The sequence below is a fragment of the Hemitrygon akajei genome, chromosome 30, assembly GCF_048418815.1.
Source record: "Hemitrygon akajei chromosome 30, sHemAka1.3, whole genome shotgun sequence".
Lineage (NCBI taxonomy): Eukaryota > Metazoa > Chordata > Chondrichthyes > Myliobatiformes > Dasyatidae > Hemitrygon > Hemitrygon akajei.
This window is the reverse complement of record NC_133153.1, coordinates 42415560-42435786: the sequence shown is the minus strand read 5'-3', so window position 1 is coordinate 42435786 and position 20227 is coordinate 42415560. Positions and strand designations below refer to the sequence as shown.

Sequence of the window (20227 nt, the reverse complement as noted above, 5' to 3'; positions counted from 1 at the left end):
TTAGTCATCTCTTTCAGAACCCTGGGATGTACACCATCTGGCCCTGATAACTTCATCTCAGATCTTTCAGTTTCTCAAGAACTATCTCTCTAGTAATGGTACCTTCACATACTTCATGACCCCAGACACCTCGAACTTCCACCATACTGCTAATGCCTTTCACAGTGATGACTAATGCAAATACTTAATTCATTCATCCACCATTTCATTGCCCCCCATTACTACCTCTCCAGCATTGTCTTCCAGCAGTCCAATATCCAGTCTCACCTCTCTTTTACACTTTATGTAACTGAAGAAACATTTGGTATCCTCTTTAATATTATTGACTAGCTTGCTTTCGTATTCCATCTTTACCTTCTTAATGACTTTTTAGTTCCCTCTGTTCCTTTTTAAAAGCTTCCTAATCCTCTAACTTCCCAATAAGTTTTTGCTCTATGCCCTTTCTTTGACTTCTCTTTTTCACCACAGTTGTGTCGTCTTTCCTTTAGAATACTTCTTCCTCTTTGGGATCTATATATTCTGTGCTTTTGAAATGCTTCCAGAAATTCCAGCCATTGCTGCTCTGCCATCATCCTTGTCAGTGTTCTTTTCCAATCAATTCTGACCAACTGCTCTCTCATGCCTCTGTAATTCTGACCAACTGCTCTCTCAAGCCTTTGTAATTCCCTTTACTCTACTGTAATACTGAGACATCTGATTTTAGCTTCTCCTTCTCAAATTTCAGGGTGAATTTGATCATATTATGATCTCTTACCCCTAAGGGTACTTTTACCTTAATCTTTTAATCAATACTGGTTTTAATCAATACACAACACCCAATCCAGAATAGCTGAGCTAGTGGACTCAACTATGAGCTGCTCTAAAAAGCCATTTCGTAGACATTCTAGAAATTTCCCCTCCTGGAATCCAGCACCAACCTGATTTTCCCAATCTACCTGCATATTGAAATCCCCCATAACGATTGTAACATTGCCCTTTGGACATGCATTTTCTAACTCCCATTGTAATTTGTTGACCACATCCTTACAACTATTTGGGTGTCTACATACAACTCCCAACAGGATCTTTTTGCCCTTGCAACTCTATCCACAATGATTTAACACCTTCTGACCTACATCACCTCTTTCTAAAGATTTGATTTGGTTTTTTTTACCAACAGAGTAAACCCACCCCCTCTGCCTTCCTGCCTGTCCTTCTGATATTACGTGTATCCATGGACTTAAAGCTTCCAGAAATAATCCTTTCAGCCATGATTCAGTGATGCCTACAACATCATACATGCCAATCTGCAACTATGCTACAAGTTCATCTACCTTATTCCATACACTGCGCTCTTTCAAATTTAACAGTTGTATATTCACTCTTTTCAATTTTGTCTACCTTTTACATTACAATTCATCCTGTTGGCTGCAATTTTGCTTGATCAACATCCTCTCCTCACTACACATTGCCTCTATCATCCATCTTTCTTAAGATACTTCTTGCATTGAAATATAGGCAGCTCAAGACACTATTCACACCATGCTCAACCATTTGATTCATAACTTTGCCTGAGGTTTTACCAACATCTGCCTCCACAAATTCTCTATTAACTGTTCTGGCACTGTGGTTCCCCTCCCCCTGCAACTCTAGTTTAAACCCTACTGTGCAGCATTAACAAACCTTCCCACTAGGAGATTAGTTCAGGCACAAACCATCCCTTCTGTACAGGTCCCACTGTCCCTAGAAGAGAGCCCAAGGATCAAATAATCTTATGCCCTCCTTCCTACACCAACTCCTTAGCCACATATTAAACTGTATAATCTTCCTAGTTCTGGCCTCACTAGCATGTGGGATGGGTAGCAATCCTGAGATCACAACCCTAATTGCATGGATAGTTTTCTCCCTGTCTGTCCTTCATGGTGCTTGGGTGAGTCTCTACATTGCATTTAGTATATTACGTTTGTTCTCTCCATGTGGGCTGCTGCATCTTTTGGTCTCGAGACGAGCATTCTGGTGGTTGTGCTTGGTTTGTGTGCTACCATTATTCCATGTGGTTGGAACAATCTTGCCGTAATTTCAGAAATATTCCTGAGGTATGGTAGGGTTAGCCTCTTTCTTATCTATTCAGGGCTGTGGGGTGTGCCACAGACACCTGAGAAACCAACGATCACAACAACTGATCACCAGGGATACAGGCCAGCAAAGCTCACTCAGTGAACTGGTTGGCTGGGATCCAGCACAGACTAGCGACCAGCACACAGCCAACCAAACAGAACAATGAATCAGACCAATATAAACGCAAGTACTTGGCAGAAACAACACTCAATTGCGTACTGATTATGTCACCCTGACTCGAGCCGAAATGTTTGTGACCGAACCTCCAGGCTCAGCGAAGAACCCCAGAAACAAGATTTTGAGTTATTTACACTTCCTCATGCACTGTCTACTAACTAATCATATTGTAACATAGGCAGAAACCCGTTGTGTATTTAATATTTCTGTAACATTTGAGTAATATTGTAAATATATTGTTTGATTAAGTATTCTTTGTTGTTTATATAAGTTGTTCATTGTGGTTATATGTAAAAATACGTGAACTGCATATGTCATGATATCCTCTGCCATCCAATTTCTAAATAGACATTGAACCCAAGAACACTATCTCACTACTTTTTTTTGCACTACTTATTTTAACTTAACTATTTAATAGACATATATACACTTAATGTAATTCTGTTGTTTTCTCTATATTTGTCATGTATTTCATTGTACTGCTGCCATAAAGTTAACAAATTTCATGATATATGCCAGTGATATTAAACCTGATTCTGATTCCGATGCTACCATGTAATACATGCGTGGCTTGTTTAAAGTAACCACAAACTATACGACGTATCCCCCCTACTCTCTTGTTTTCTATTCAATTAGTTTACTGTTTTGGAGTTACAAAACATAACAAACCCATTGTATATTTCCTATGAACCCACTTCATTGCATGGCTTTGGATGTCCCAGATAATCAGGCAAGCAAACTATACATTTTATTCAAAAAGAGAGACACTATTCTTTATAACTGTATACTGAAATTTTGTGCCTATAATTTATTCTTCTTTTATGGTCATTGTGTTGTAGAGGTAGTAAGTAGTCTTACTGAAAAGCATTTCTTGATTTTATTTTAGTTGAAGCATCCTCATTGAATGGATGTGCTCAATAGAATGCTTTGAAATAGTTCTAGTATCTTGAAGTAATTCATTGCTGAGAGTAGATGTGCCAAATGCACATCGGATGGAATGAAATAACAACAAAGAGACTTCTATAATGTGTCTCAAGGCGCTCTGTCTAAACAGCACCTGCTTTTACTCTTTACTCTATCCATCCACAGATAAATAAAGACAGCCCAGTAAATGTACAATAGACACAACTGACAAATCTTTAGCTTTTCTGTTCCAATTAGCGTCAAATGTATTATTGGCATTTATAGAGCGGAAACATCATGTTAAAATATTCAGTATTTCTGAAATCTCTTTCTCCTTTCACTCTCCAACTACACAGCCTTGGAAAAGTATTCAGCCCACAATTCTTTTCACATTTTACTGTCTCATTTCCTAAATTTAAAATACATTGTAGTCAGATTTTTTGAGCTGATCTATAAAAACATGCATCATGTCAAATCAAAAAAAATTTCAACATCTATCAACAATTTACTAAAAACTAAAAACCAAAATTGCAAAGCTGAAAAAGTATTCATCCCCTTTGCAGTTACTACTTTCCTCAGCAGCAATACAGTATTCAACCCCTTCAGAAGTTTTCATGTTTTATTGTTTTACAACATTGAATCACAGTGGATTTTATCTTTTGACAGTGATCAACAGAAAAAGACTTCCATGTCAGCGATGACAGATTTCTACAAAGTGATCTAAATTATTTACAAATATAAAACACAAAATAACTGATCGCGTACCTATTCACCCATTTAATATGACACACCAAATCATCATTGATGCAGCCAATTGGTTTTAGAAGTCACATAATTAGTTAAATACTGATTACTGTGTGCAGTCAAAGTGTTTCAATTGATTATAGTAAAAAATACACCTGTGTCTGGAAGGTCCCACTGCTGTTGAGTCAATATCCTGGCAAAAAACTACACCATGAAGACAAAAGAACACTCCAAGCAACTCTGCATAAAGGTTATTGAAAAGCACAAGTCCGAAGATGAATACAAGAAAAATTCCAAGTCAGTGAATATCGCTTGGAGTACTGTTAAGTCAATCATCAAGAAATGGAAAGAATATGACACAGCTGTAAATCTGCCTAGAACAGGCTGTCCTCAAAAACTGAAGGAGGCTAGTGAGGGAGGCCACCAAGAGACCTGTGACAACTCCGGAGGAGTTACAAGCTTCAGTGGCTGAGATGGGAGAGACTGTGCATACAACAACTGTTGCCCGGGTGCTTCACCAGTCACAGCTTTATGGGAGAATGGCAAAAAGAAAGCCACTATTGAAAAAAAATCACATGAAATCTTGGCTAGAGTTTGCCAGAAGGCATGCTTGAGACTCTGAAGTTAGCTGCAAGAAGGTTCGATGGTCTGATGAAACCAAAATTGAGCTTCCTGACCATCAAATTAAATGCTGTGTTTGATGTAAGCCAAACATCGCACATCATCAAAAACATACCATCCCTACCATGAAGCATGGTGGTGGCTGCATCATCCTGTGGAGATGCTTCTCTGCAGCAGGCCCTGAAAGGCTCGGGAAGGTAGAGGATAAAATGAATGTAGCAAAATACAGGGAAATCCTGAAGGAAAACCTGACGTAGTCTGCAAGAGAACTGCAACTTAGGAGAAGATTTGTTTTCCAGCAAGACAATGACCCTAAGCATAAAGCCAAAGCTACACAGCACTGGCTAAAAAAACAACAAAGTTAATGTCCTGGAGTGGCCAAATCAGAATCAGGTTTATTATCACTGGCATCTGCCATGAAATTTGTTAACTTAGCAGCAGCAGTTCAAGGCAATACATAATATGGAATAATAATAATAATAATAATAATAATAATAATAAGTAAATAAATTACAATATACATATTTTGAATAGATTAAAAATCGTGCAAAAAGCAGAAATAATATATATTTTTAAAGTGAGCTAATGTTCATGGGTTCAATGTCCATTTAGAAATCGGATAGGGTCCAGATGTGCAAAGAGACCTGTCCACTCAAGGCCGTAATTGCTGTCAAAGGTGCACCTACTAAATACTGACTTGAAGGGGATGAATACTTATGTAATCAATTATTTTTGTGCTTAATAATTGTAATAAATTCAGACCAATTTGTAGAAAATTGTTTTCACTTTCACACAAAAGAGTCTTTTCTGTTTTTCGGTATCAAAAAAGCCAAGTTAAATCCACTGTGATTCAATGCTGTAAAACAATAAAACATGAAAACCTCCAAGTGGGGTGAATACTTTTTGTAGGGACCGTACATTACCTTACCAAACTCACCCAATTTGTTGACGTAGAAAACTGGACGACCACCTGAATAAATGCCCCTCTCTCTGTAAGGTCCAACAGTATGGTAAAATTTCCAATAGATCAACCAAATCAAAATGAAGACAAAAGAGCACTCAAGGCAAGCCAGGGAAATGATAAAAGAGAAACAAATCTGGGCAAGGGTACAAGACCATCTCAAAGGCACTGAACACACCTCAGAGCTCAGAACAGTACATCATGAAAAAGTGGAAAAAATATGAAACCACAGCCACACTGACTAGGTCAAACTGGCCCTCTATAATCTTAGTCACTAGAGAAGAATGGCACTTGCAAGACAGACAACTGTGACACAACAGTCACTCTGAGTGAGCTGCATAAATTAGTGGCTGCATCTGGAGATGAAGTTCATGGCCCCACAATCCTTGCACCAAAAAAAGGTCTTCATGGAAGAGGGGCAAGGAAGAAACACTGGCTAAAAAAAAAGCATATCCTTCCCTGAAAAGACTTTTCAAAGTGCCACCTGAAAAATGCTATAAAGATTTTGAAGACCTTGTGACCTCAAAACTAAGCAGTATGTGTGACATAAATCTAACCACTGTGCATTAGCCAGGTGGTACCAATCCGGCTGTAAAATGTAGTGGAGGTAGCATAATTCTATAGGGATGCTTCAGTAGCAGGGCCTGGAAATCTGGTCAGGATTGATAGGAACATGAATGCTGGTAAACACAGAGAGGTCCTGGATAAGAAACTGCTAGCCTCTGTCAGAAAGCTTAAACTGGGGAGGAGCTTCATCTTTCAGCAGGAGAACACACTGTTCTCCAAAACACACTGTTAGAGCAACCGTAGAGTGGTTTCAAATGAAGAAAATTGATGTCCTTGAGTGGCTCAGCATCCTGACCTCAACACAATCGAACACTTCTGGCAAGACCTCAAGATTGCTGTCCACCGCCACTCCCCAACTAACTTGGAACAGCTTAAGCAATTTTGCAAGAAGGAATGGGCAAATCTTGCTCCATCACATTGTGCAAAACTAATAGAAACTTATCCAAAAAGACTACTGACTGTAACAGCTGAAAAGGGGATGAATACTTTCAAAGTGCTGACATTTCAGTTTTTGAATTTTTAGTTTTTCATGTTTTGTAATTTTCCATTTTTTGGATTCCACTGTGAAAAAAACAAGCACGTGATTTACAAATAAAACACTCAGTTAAATTGATCAAAATCCCTGATTATAATTGTCATTAATGCAAAAAAAAGCATTGGGGGCTGAATACTTTTTCAAGGCATTGTATCTCTGCTTTCTTGGGGAAACAGGTTTTGTATTTTGCATGAACAAATCACATGAGGCTGAGAGACAATCTGATAGAGGTTTCATAAGATTATGAGGTAGACAGACAGTACTTTTTTCCCAGTTTAAATGGTTAATACCAGATGCCAAACATTTAAGGTGAGGGGGTAACTTCAAAGGAGATGTGAGGGTTAAGTTTTTTTTTAAAGCATAGCGTGGTGGGTGTCTGGAATGCACTGCTTGGGGTGGTGATAGAGGCAAATAAATTTGAGACTTTTAAGAGGCATTAGATAGGAAAACAAAAACATAGACATTGTGCAGCCAGAACGGATTAGTTAGGTTGCCTATTTGATTAGTAATTTAGTTGGATAGGCACAACATTGTGGGTGAAGTGCCTGTTCCTGTGCTGTACTGTTCTATGTTCTACAATATTCCACTACCAATGGTCTACATACACACAAATACTATAAATTCATCAAAAAACAAACTTGTAGCACAAAAGGCAATTTGGCCCAAAATATCTCTGCCAGCCTAAAATGAAACTAAAATGAATTCATTTCATTGCCATTTCTCAGCAAAATTCTATCATCTTTCATGTATTTTTTGTATGCTACATACATATGAAATAAACATAATTGGGTATTTGTTCTAGATCATGTGCTTAAGAGACTGATGCTACTGAACAGTGATGTTGTATTGCACTGATGGACTGTTTATTGACTCTCATGAAGAAGGAGGCTACGCAGCATCCACACCAGACTCAAAACCATTTCGCTTTCCCCATGCAGTAAGGCTGATCAATACCTCCACACACTAACCCATCCCTCCACACCTCCAACCACCACTACATATTATTTTCTGTCAGTATATGTACAGACACTCTTGTGTCAATTTATGTACACTCAATCTACGTACTGTATATAAGTTATCATATATATTTATATTATTTTACTATTTTGTTCTTTATCTTATTGTGTTTTTTTGTGCTGCATTGGATCCAGAAGTACAATTATTTTGTTCTCCTTTACACTTGTGTATTGAAAATGGTACTAGACATGCAACACAGGTAAAATGCTGGAGGAACTCGCAGGCCAGGCTGCATGTATGGAAAAGATACAGCCAACGTTTTGGACCAAGATCCAAGGACTGGGGAAAAAGATGAGGAATATATCGGTGAGACCTGACACAGACTGGCAGACCACTTCACCAAGCACCCACACTCCATCCACCAGAGAAAGTGGAATATTCCAGTGACTGTGAAGGAGGCCATGGACTGACATGACGGAATGGGAATGGGAGGTGGAATTAAAACGGGTGGCCAGTGGGAGATCCTGCTTTTTCTGGTGGACAGAGCACGGGTGCTCGGTGAAGCGGTCTCCCAGTCTGCATCAGGTCTCACCAAAATACCATCCTTTTTTCCAGTTCTGACAAAGAGTCTCAGCCCAAAAGTCAACTGTACTCTTTATAGATGCTACCAGGCCTGCTGAGTTCCTCTAGCATTTTGTGTGTGTTGCTTGGATTTCTAGCATCTGCAGATTTTTCTTGGTGTGATGACACTAGACGATCTTGAATGTTGAATCTTGACTTCATTGCTTACATTAATGAACCCCCTTGTTTCTTGGAACCATTTTTGTAAACCTTTATGCAGCCTTTCTAGAATCTTCAGATCCTTTCTAAAGGATGGTGACCAGCAATAGATGCAATATTCCAGTTGTAGTCAGCCAGTGTTTTACAAAGTGAAATCACATCTACCTGCTCTGGTACTCCTCATCTCCAATTATAAATCCTTGAATGCCAAGTAGTTTACTAGGCGCTCTCTCAATACATGTTCCAACTTTGATCAAAGTTCAAAAATGTGAGGATCTGCCTTTCTCATGGGAAAAGATCAGGACTGATGAAGGGCTTCAGGGTGAAACATTGACTGCTTATTCCCTCCATACATGTAGCCTGACTTGCTGTGTTCCTCTAGAATTTTGTGTGTTTTGCTCAAGATTTCCAGCATTTACAGAATCTCTCATGTCTGTGTTAACTGGATCCCTCTCAAATGCTTCTACAGTTGTAGATGTGTGTTTGAACATGTATATCTCAATCTATTGCGCAGAAAGCATCTCCACTTACTGAGAAGATTGAGGTGATTGAGGCTCTAAACCACCCCCCCCCCCCACCTCTCATTCTAAATAATTTTTGCAGGAGCACCATCGAGAGTGTCCTGAGAAGTTGCATCACTGTCTGGTAGGGGAATTGCAAGGCATCTGACCACAAGCCCCTACAAAGGATTGCAAGAAACGCTGAGAGGATCATCATGGTCACTCTTCCTCCCATCAGAGATATGCAGGGCCCTTATCATTGTCAATGATCCCAACCATCCGTCCAACAATCTCTTTGACCACCTTCCATCTGGCAGGAGACACTGTAACATTAGGACAAGAACTGTTAGGATTGGAACTAGCTTCTTCCCTGAGGCTATGAAGTTACTCAACTCCCTACCACCACCCATGTTTCATCACACACAAACTTCAGTAGTGTTACACTGCTTACATTTTAAATGCCTCTTGTATTTTATTAATTTATTTATGTGTTGTGTGTGAATTATATGTACCGTGTGTGCACCTTGGTCCAGAGGAGCGTTGTCTTGTTTGGCAGTATGCATATGTGCCGTTGAATGACAAACTTGAACTTGAACACAAGGGGTCTTATTCACAACAGAAAACCATGTATAAAACAATTGCTAGCCCACCTCTGTCACAGTTAGTATGCCTTTTGAAGATTGAAATAAGTTTTAGGTTGCTGCTCTTCATTAGCCTTCTAAGCAAGGTTATTTATTTCCTCTTACTACTTCTTTACAAATGTGTCAATGTTCTCAAGGTTCTTTCCAGTGCAGTTGTAAACTCCATTGTCAATTACACTATATAAATTATAGATTACTTGGATCCAAAGTAAAGGAATTAGTTTCTTCTTTTATCACTATCATGATGCAATAAAAAAAAAATCACCTGACATAAAACTATTTCTTCTTTAAATCCTGACTGATCAGCCATTCACTTGCAGCATTTTCTATTTCAGGACTGTAAAATTCACATTAAATTTAACATTTACATCGCTTTTTAATATTATTGGTACTGTAAGTGATTGAAAGGAGTTTACTTACTCAGAATCAGACCTGTGTTTCATGAAATTTGCTGTTTTGCAGTAGTACAGTGCAATACTTAAAATGTTCTAAAAATAAATCATGCCTACTGTGCCTTTGTGGTGTGCCTGAGAATCAGATATGCTTTTTAAATCAAAAACACATTTGTAAAGTTGCAGTTTAAAATAAATAAAATTACAATCTTTCCCATTTCTACCAGTCTGCCTAGGTACTTTCTCAAATTGCTCCACTTAAGCATTCCCTTCTGCCCATCATTCACACAAATCCACCCAAGTTTCACCATCCTGACCTACACTTCCTATCACCTCCCCCATCTGATTCTTTCTGCCCATCATCCCTCTTTTTTCCAGTTCCACTTATCACTTTCCAGCCTCGGACTCTAAATCTGCCCCTCTTCCGTCCCCGGCTGGCTCCATCTGCCCCTTCTTAGCTCTTGGATCCTCTGGTGAGGACTCCAAGCCACTGTCTCCCTATCATCACAGATCTCATCTCCTCAGTCTCCCCTCCACAGCCTGCAACCTGATAGGTCCTGATTCCTGTACTGCCTGTTTCCATCTCCTACCAAAGATTCACAAATAAGAATGCCCTGGTAGGCCCATTGTTTCCACCCTCCCTTACCTGACTAAACTTACCACTTCATACCTTGATTCCATCTTATCCTCCTATGTCCAGTCCCGTCCCACCTACATCAGGATACCTCACAGCTTTCTACCATTTTAGCAATTTCTAATTCTCTGCCCTCATGACCTCATCTTCACCATGGGCACCCCGTCCCTGAACAGTTCCATCTTCCATCTGGAAGACTTCTCCATTTCTTTCCACAGCAGTCCCCCCAAAAGCAGTTTTCCTCCATTAACACCAGTCTGGCAGAACTTGTGCTTACATTGACCAATTTCTCTTTTGATTCTTCCCATTTTCTATAAATCAAAGGTAATGTTTTGGTTATGTGGAACAGTCTGTGTTCTACTCAGACAACTCTACCCAACTCTTTCTATTACAAGACAGCATTGGTGTGATCTCTTGCCCCCAGGCAGAACTCATTAATTTCTTCAAATTTACTACCAACTTCCACCCCTGTCTTCAAAGTCACTTGGTCCATTTTCAATACCCCTTTCTTGAGCTCCAAGATTTACTACAAACCCACTAACTCCCACATCTACCATGACAACACATCCTCCCACTTTACAATCTTGTAAGGATGCCATTCTTTTCTCTAAATTCCTCAATCTTCACCACATCTGTTCTCAAGATGAGGCACTCCACTCCAGGACATCCCCTGCCCTCTACTCTAGTTGGAGTCCTCACCTGTACCTCCTCTAGTCCCTACACTTCTGCTTTTACTCCACTTCTTCACAGTCCACCACCAGACAGAATAGCAATAGAGTTCCCCTGGTCTTTACCTTTTATTCAACCAAAACATCTACCATTTCATTCTTTGACACTTCCACCACCAGCCGTATCTTTCCCTTCCCATTCTGCTTTCCATGGGGTTCACTCATCCCTCCCACTCCCCAGGCTGATGCACCATCAATAACTCTCGGAGACGGGAGGCAAAAGATAGGCTTTTATTAGCTGCAAACGTGACCACGACTTCTTGGAGACTGAGGGAGGAGCAGTGCCTCCAATCGCCTTTATACAGGGGTCTGTGGGAGGAGCCACAGGAGCAGTCAGCAGAGGGGCGTGTCCAGACAGGTATACACATAGTTTACCACACAGGCATTTTCCCTGCAACATTAGGAGGCATAACTCCTCTCCCTACATTTTCTTCCTCACCACCAGGCAAGTCCTAAACTGCTCTGCCAGGCGAGGCAGAGATTCACATGCTCCTCCACTCTCTCTATCAGTAAGAGCAAGCACAGACTACACGACCACTTTGCTGAGTACCCACGCTCCATCTGTTACAGCCTTCTGGAGCCCCAGTTGCCGCCATTTTAATTTCTCTCCCAATTCCCACACCAACATGTTTGTCCTCTGCGCAGGATCAGAAAAAAGCTGCAGGAAGTTGTAAACTCAGCCAGCTCCATCATGGGCGCTAGCCTCCCCAGTGCCCAGGACACCTCAAAAAGGTGATACCTCAAAAAGGAAGCATCCATCATTAAGGACCCCCATCAAACATATAACATATAACAATCACAGCACGGAAACAGGCCATTCCGGCCCTCCTAGTCCGTGCCGAACTCTTAATCTCACCTAGTCCCACCTACCCGCACTCAGCCCATAACCCTCCACTCCTTTCCTATCCATATACCTATCCAATTTTACCTTAAATGACACAACTGATCTGGCCTCTACTACTTCTACAGGAAGCTCATTCCACACAGCTATCACTCTCTGAGTAAAGAAATACCCCCTCGTGTTTCCCTTAAACTTTTGCCCCCTAACTCTCAAATCATGTCCTCTCGTTTGAATCTCCCCTACTCTCAATGGAAACAGCCTATTCACGTCAACTCTATCTATCCCTCTCAACATTTTAAATACCTCGATCAAATCCCCCCTCAACCTTCTACGCTCCAATGAATAGAGACCTAACTTGTTCAACCTTTCTCTGTAACTTAAGTGCTGAAACCCTGGTAACATCCTAGTAAATCGTCTCTGCACTCTCTCTAATTTATTGATATCTTTCCTATAATTCGGTGACCAGAACTGTACACAATATTCCAAATTTGGCCTTACCAATGCCTTGTACAATTTTAACATTACATCCCAACTTCTGTACTCAATGCTCTGATTTATAAAGGCCAGCGTTCCAAAAGCCTTCTTCACCACCCTATCTACATGAGACTCCACCTTCAGGGAACTATGCACTGTTATTCCTAGATCTCTCTGTTCCACTGCATTCCTCAATGCCCTACCATTTACCCTGTATGTTCTATTTGGATTATTCCTGCCAAGTTGGACATGCCCTCTCTCATTGCACCATCAGAGGAGATACAGGAGCCTGAAGAGAGACACTCAACATTTCAGGAACATCTTCTTCCCCTCCACCATCAGATTTGTGAATGAACACTACCACACTATTTTTCCTTAATTTCAAGTGAACTGCTCCTTCTCATTCCCTTTTCTCTTATCTTCTGATCTATCCAGTTCGTCCTACACCTACTCTACTGTGTCAGTCATTTTCTTTCCCATCCTCAAGACACTCCATCTGCCCATCACAGATACACACCTCTCCCCTACTTTTCCCAACTACCAACTCACTTCCCTTATTTGGAGGGAGACTCTTTCTTATCAGACACAATTACCTGCAGCCCATGTTGTCTCTGCCTTTGTTGCCATTTACACCCTTCCCACTTCCATCTGTCCATTAACCCTCCTCACCTCGACCTACCTACTGCTCGCCAGCTCTTTCTCCATTCCTTCCCCTTATCTGTAGACTGGGCACCTTTCATCCAAATGAAGGATTTCAACCCAAAACATCCATAGGTGCTGCCTAACCTGCTGAGCTAACCCAGCATTTTGTTTGTTGCTTATCTCTCACCCATCCCACTCACTTCTCTATACTGGCTACCTTTCCTCTTTCCACTGTGAGGTAATGACTCAGAAGAGCAACCATCCTTTTGCCTCCACAAATGCTGCCTGACCTGCTGACTTCCTTCAGCAATTTGTTTCTTGTATAAAATTAGGCAAACTTATCCACTTCTTTAAATAGAACAGATGAAAAGCTTCATTTCCTGTAATGGAAGTACTACTTAGGAGAATTTACACATTTCAGGATTAGTTCAAATTCAAGATTGCCTGAATTCAGTTGTGACGTTTAGAGCACTATAGCAGAGACCAGCACCAGTTTTGTTTTAGCAGATGTTCTGAATGAAATGCAAAGCTTCCCTCTTTCCCTCTTGTTGAAACTTTTGCTGCTTTTATCAGTACAATAAAATAATTTGACTATATATAAACAGATTAAGAAGTGGGTTTAATGCCTGTCCCAGAATTCATAATACAGAAATTAAATGTTTTATTCAATGAAGTAAATGCTCATAAAATACTGTTCCTTTTTAAGAAATTATATTGGGAATTAAGTTGACAGGCAAATGCACTTCAAACCAACGTCCTCCAGCATCTTGTGTGTGCTGCTTTAGATTTCTAGCATCTGAAGACTTTTTTGTGTTTATAATATTACTAAAAATCCACTGTATTAAATGCTTAGGCACACGAGTGAATCTGCAGATGCTGGAAATAAATAAAAACACAAAATGCTGGCAGAACTCAGCAGGCCAGACAGCGTCTGTGGGAGGAGGTAGTGACGACGTTTTGAGCCGAAACCCTTCATCAGGAGTGAAGTAACATGGGATGGTGCAGAGGGGATAAGAAGTGGGGGGAGGGATGAAGTAGAGAGCTGGGAAGTGATAGGCTGGAGGGAAATAGGCTAGGGGGAAGGTGGAGAATTATGGGAAATAAAAGATAAAGAAAGGTAGGGCTGGGGGGAGATTATAGTGAGAGGGGAAAAAGAGAGAGAAAGAGAACCAGACTAAAATAATAGATGGGGATAGTGGTAAGGGGGGGCAGGGGTATCAACGGAGGTCTGTGAGTTGGACATTTATGCCGGCAGGTAGGAGGCTACCTAGGCGGGAGATAAGGTATTGCTCCATCGACCTGCGTGTGGCCTCATCTTGACGGTAGAGGAATCTCCATGTGGCCACACACTTCAATTCCACAGACCACTCCCACTCCGACATGTCTGTCCATGGCCTCCTCTACCGTCAAGATCGATGGAGCAATACCTTATCTCCCGCCTAGGTAGCCTCCTACCTGCCGGCATGAACATCCAACTCACAGACCTCCGTTGATATCCCTGCCCCCTCTTACCACTATCCCCATCTATTATTTTAGTCTGGTTCTCTTTCTCTCTCTTTTCCCCCCTCACTATAATCTCCCCCCAGCCCTACCTTTCTTTCTCTTTTATTTCCCATAATTCTCCACCTTCCCCCTAACCCATTTCCCTCCAGCCTATCACTTCCCAGCTCTCTACTTCAACCTTCCCCCCACTTCTTATCCCCTCTCCACCATCCCATGTTACTTCACTCCTGATGAAGGGTTTCGGCCCGAAACGTCGTCACTACCTCCTCCCATAGATGCTGTCTGGCCTGCTGAGTTCTGCCAGCATTTTGTGTATTAAATGCCTACCTCATTTGAACAAACAAAATACATCATGACATTGAAGAGGGGGTAGAAATTTGCGAAAATCTAGAAGCTATCGAATGTGTTGAAGTGATTGGGATCAAAAGGTTAATACAGATATTGAATACTCTGAGCAACAATCTCTTAATTGCAAACATAATTAAGTGGCACTTATATGGCACATGTGGTTCAGTCAAGCTATTGCATTTTAATGTTAATAACCCTGCAAAGAATTCTGCATTTATATAAAAATAATTTTAAAAGAATGGTAAAATCAAACACAATTTATCATTAGTTAATCCATTTAAGCACTGATAAATTATTAAAGACTCATTTTTAACAATTATCATTTACAAATTCTTTTAAGAATTGCTGCTATTAAAAACGTTTTTCTATCAACATCCTAATACTATCTTCAATTCTTCCTGCCTTCATCATTACAGACAGACATACTTTATTGATCCCGAGGGAAATTGGGTTTTGTTACAGTCGCACCAACCAAGTATAGTGTAGAAATATAGCAATATAAAACCATAAATAATTAAATAATAAACATCACTGAATAGCTGTCACAGTTTCTTTCGAGATCTCTATATTTTCCAGTTTGCCCCTATTCTTCACACTATGGTAGATTAATGGACTCAGTTCTAGAATGGAAGCACAAGCATTCCCTTTCTTCTGTAAAAGGAAAAGTGTTACAGTTGACGCACAGTAATTCAAAGTAATGGAAATGAGTACCATCAGAATAATTCAAAAATATGAAGTGAGCAAAGCACTTCAAACCACATTAAAAACTCAATGTGGTGCTCAATACTTAATTCATAAAGCAGCCAGTTATGCTTCTGTTTGAAAGTTGATTCAATGTTATCTTTTTCAAGCACACCAAGTTTCACAATATTATAAGCAACATTTTGATTTGCAGACATACTTACACTGTAGTGTGTTTTTAGGGTACAGTGAGGTGTTTGAAAGGAATTATCAGTTTTAATGCGCACTTACTGCTCTTTAACAATGTATTATTGTACTACAATAATTTAAAACACCATTAGTGTTCTAACTGTAGTCACTAGTGAATATTCTACTGTATTCTCTGGAGACAGGTTTCCAAGCCTGAAAGAAATGGTGTTTTAAGATGCAGTCTTTTAAAACCTTGCAGAATAAGCCCACACTTGTTAATCAAAACTCTACTGTATGACATCCTCATGAAATACTAAAATATTTCACTTTCAAACAGTTGTTTCTAGACTGTAGCCATTATTACTGCAGAAGCAGGAGGTGAATAAGTGACCGAGACAGCAGCAGCAACCCACGGGCTCCAACATTGATTAGATCCAAGCTAGTGTCAATCTTGCTGTAGTGTTTAATTGTAGCTATTAATCTCATGAGAACACATCAAAATAACCCTAATCTAGAGGAAACAGACCAGAAGTTTACCAACAAGTGCCGTGGAAGTAGGTGGATTGGTGGTGTGTGTAGGGGTGATATTGAGGAGCAGTCTGATCCCAGGTTAGTGTTGGAGGGGGTCATCAAAGTAATGTTCCTACATTATGCAGCTTTTAAATAAAATACAATTAAGAACGCAAGTCATTCATAAGATCTCTATTTTAATATGAAGAGGGTTACTGCCTGAAACAGAAGGTTCAAATATCCAACTAGAAGGTATTAGACCCAATTAAGGATAAATACAAGTTCTCACAAGTAGAAATAGTATTGAATTGATAATAAATGCTGGGAAAGGCACGAGAGAACACCCTCCCCTTATTCTTGCAAAACCATATTTGAATGTTTCAGGGATTCCCAACCTGAGGTCTACAGACCCTTTGTAGGTGGTTCTGAACGCAGTTGCAGACCGAGTCAGCATCAGCGTTGGTCAAATGACTTCAAAAGTACTCAGTATAACTGTCTTACTACATTCAGTTGTTCAGATTCCAACTAAAAGACACAGGCAACTTAAGAGTTTACAGAGAATATAACAAAATAAGCTTCAGTTAAGTGGCAGATGTTCTCTTGTTTGTGATTGGAATACAGTACTGATGAAATGAGGACTTCCCACGATTAATGACATTGTAGACACTCTCCCACAAGGAAAAGAAACAATGTACATCAAGCAATGAATAGTCCAGCAGACTAGACTGAATTAAAAGTCAATACTTACGGACACAAAGATCTTCACTTTCATAGTACCCAGGACAACACTGAGATCTTCGCCTGTACATTGTTCTTAGGCCTCGACGGTAAGCCGTTTTGTAGCTGATTCTGTAGGAAATATTTATTATTATTGGCATCTAAAGATTAGTGTAACTCACACCTACAATAACTTTCTGTAAATGGATATAAAGTTCAAAATAAATATATAGTTTTTGAAGGTTCTAACAATTGATTTAAAACATAATGGGCAATTCACACGGGTAAAGTTCTGTGGTAAAAAGTGCAGTTAATTAATAGAAAAATCTTATCACATCTGTTTAACATCTTTTTTATTTATATGTTTAATAGAAACATATTGAAGTATTTAAATAGTTAAACTAATTAATAATGTAATCCAAATAATCTGGAAGTATGAAATCTACACATTAAAATTACAACTGCAATAAATCAAATTTTAACACAAAGGAGAGGGTAAGTGGTAGGCCTATCCACTCTTTGTAAGCTTCCAATAATTCACAATTGCCAGGAGTCCAAAATGGGAAACAATTAGTTGACAAATACTAAAACTGGATCCAGGCCCAAAGTTAAAGTTCCTGTCAGTGAAAGCACTGTCCAATTTATGAAACCGTGAAACTGCTCTTATCATTCAGAGGAAGTACCAGAAAACAAATTAATATATAATAATAATTGAGAAATATTTTTTCTTTTGGAATGGCTATATGAATGTATCTACATATAAAGCCAGTAATTTGTTGAGAAAGTTAAAGGTTATCATGCAGAAATTACAAAGTTCTGAATGGTCCAGAGTTTTAGATAGCTTGTTGAAATTATTTTTTTTGAACTTCTATTCAGTACCTCTAGAGATTTAAATCAAATCATGACAATCCTCTCCTGATTAATGACCATGGCCTAAACTAATTGATAAGATAACTACCATTCTAATGTATGCACTAATTTAAGAATTATACACTATGGGGTGTCATTTAAAGATTTTTTTTCTTTAAGATCAGCATCAGTCACCACAGTAGCTGCCAAGAACAAGAAATGCACCAGCAAACTATTAAATTACTTCAGAAATAATATTCTTTTATCTAGATAATACATAGTTGCTCTATTTCAAACCAACCTGTGTCTGGTACATTTAAACCAATTGAGAATATCAGTGCATCTAGTATAGTAGACCTGGTCAAAGGGATGCGCATATGATTCTTGAACAGTGACAGCATAACTGGAAAAAATACACAGAAAATAATTTTAATGCACAAATTATCTGAAAATGAGAACAAACAAAATTACAAAAATATACACTCAGTGGCTACTTTATTAAGTAGACCTGTACATCTGCTCATTAATATAAATATCGAAGCAGCCAATCATGTGGCAGAAACTCAAGCATAAAAACATGCAGATGTGGTCAAGAGGTTCAGCTGTTGTTCAGACCTAACATTAGAATGGGAAAGAAATGTGATCCAAGTGACTTTGATCATAGATTGATTGTTGGTGCCATAAGGGGTGGTTTGAGTATTTCAGAAACTCCAGATCTTCTGGAATTTTCACGCACAACATTCTTTAGCGTTTTCAGAGAATGATGCAAGAAACAAGAAAGATCCAGTGAGTGGCAGGTCTGTGGGCAAAAACACCTTGTTAATAAGAGAGGTCAAAGAAAATGGCCAGATTGGTTCAACCTGACAGGAAGGTGACAATAACTCCAAAAAAAAACACGTTACAACAGTGGTGTACAGAAGAGCATCTCTGAATGCACAACACATTGAACCTTTAAGTGGGTGGGCTGCAGCAGCAGAAGACAATGAACATAGACTCAGTGGCTACTTATTATGTACAGGACATACCTAATAACGTGGCCATTGAGTATATAATAACGACAAGGCCAATTACTGATGTACTAAAATATTAATAGTTTTTGTTTACACATCACTTTCTTCCAAAAAACATACAGTATGTGGACTTTTAAATTTATGGAAATGTTAGTGTATAGTTCAAATATAATAGGCAATCATACACAAGTGAGGAATTTGTGCCATAATTTGAACAGAAATTAGCAAGCTTTTACAGATGTATGGTGGACGTATTTTGACCAGTTGCATCACAGCCTAGTATGGAGGCTCCAGAACACAGAATTGAAAGAGAGTTGTCGGCCATCTCCATCATGAGTATAAGACTCCCCACCATCGAGCACATCTTCAAAAGATGATGCCTCAAGAAGGAGGCATCCATCATTAAGGATGCCCATCACCGGGATATACCCTCTTTTCATTACTACAATCAGGGAGGAGGTACAGGGGCTTAAAGATGCACACTCAACATTTTAGGAACAGCTTCTACCTATCCACCTTTAGATTTCTGAACAGTCGATGAGCCTCCAATCTGATGGCATTAACATCGCTTTTCGAACTTCTGGTAATGCACCACCCCGCTCCCCCCCCCCCCCATCATTCCCAATTCCCATTTCTCTCTCTCTCTCACCTTATCTCCCCATCCTCTCCCTCTGGTGCTCCTCCCCCTTTTCTTTCTTCCATTGCCTTCCGTCCTCTCCTATCAGATTTCCCCTTCTCCAGCCCAGTTTGTCTTTCACCAATCAATTTACCAGCTCTTTACTTCATCCCCCTCCCCTCATGGTTTCACCTATCACCTTGTGTTTCTTCCCCCCACCTTCTAACTCTGATTTCTCATCCATTTTTCTCCAGTCCTCAGCCCAAAACATCAACTGTACTCTTTTTCCATAGATGCTGCCTGGCTTGCTGAGTTCCTCCAGCATCTTTTGTGATGTTGCTCAGATTTCCAGCATCTACAAATTTTCTCTTGTTTGTGAACAATACCTTGTTATTTTTCTTTCATGCTCTCCATAGATTCTTATTCCAACTTATTTATGCCTTGCACTGTACTGCTGCCAAAGAGTTCAAAAAGTTGAACTGCATGTGCATGTAATGAGAGCTGCATAACTCATCTCCTTCTCCCTTAGGCCACAAGCTCATCAATCACCCCTGCTGTGGACCACCTGGACGTCCAAGACGCTCTCGTTACATGCATGTGCAGTTCAACA

At 39.7% G+C, this 20227-nt stretch overlaps 1 protein-coding gene across 2 annotated transcripts in view; it reads right to left on the bottom strand.

Moving 5' to 3' along the window:
- Positions 1-20227, bottom strand: part of megf11 (multiple EGF-like-domains 11) — a 411744-nt gene that overhangs the window by 331550 nt on the left and 59967 nt on the right. For both annotated transcript variants that reach the window (XM_073032726.1, XM_073032727.1), the window contains exons 3-4: positions 18293-18394; positions 17174-17274 (exon numbers count right to left, since the gene is read on the bottom strand). In XM_073032726.1, the coding sequence (XP_072888827.1) occupies positions 17174-17274; positions 18293-18394 (203 nt within the window). The remainder of the gene's footprint in view (positions 1-17173; positions 17275-18292; positions 18395-20227) is intronic.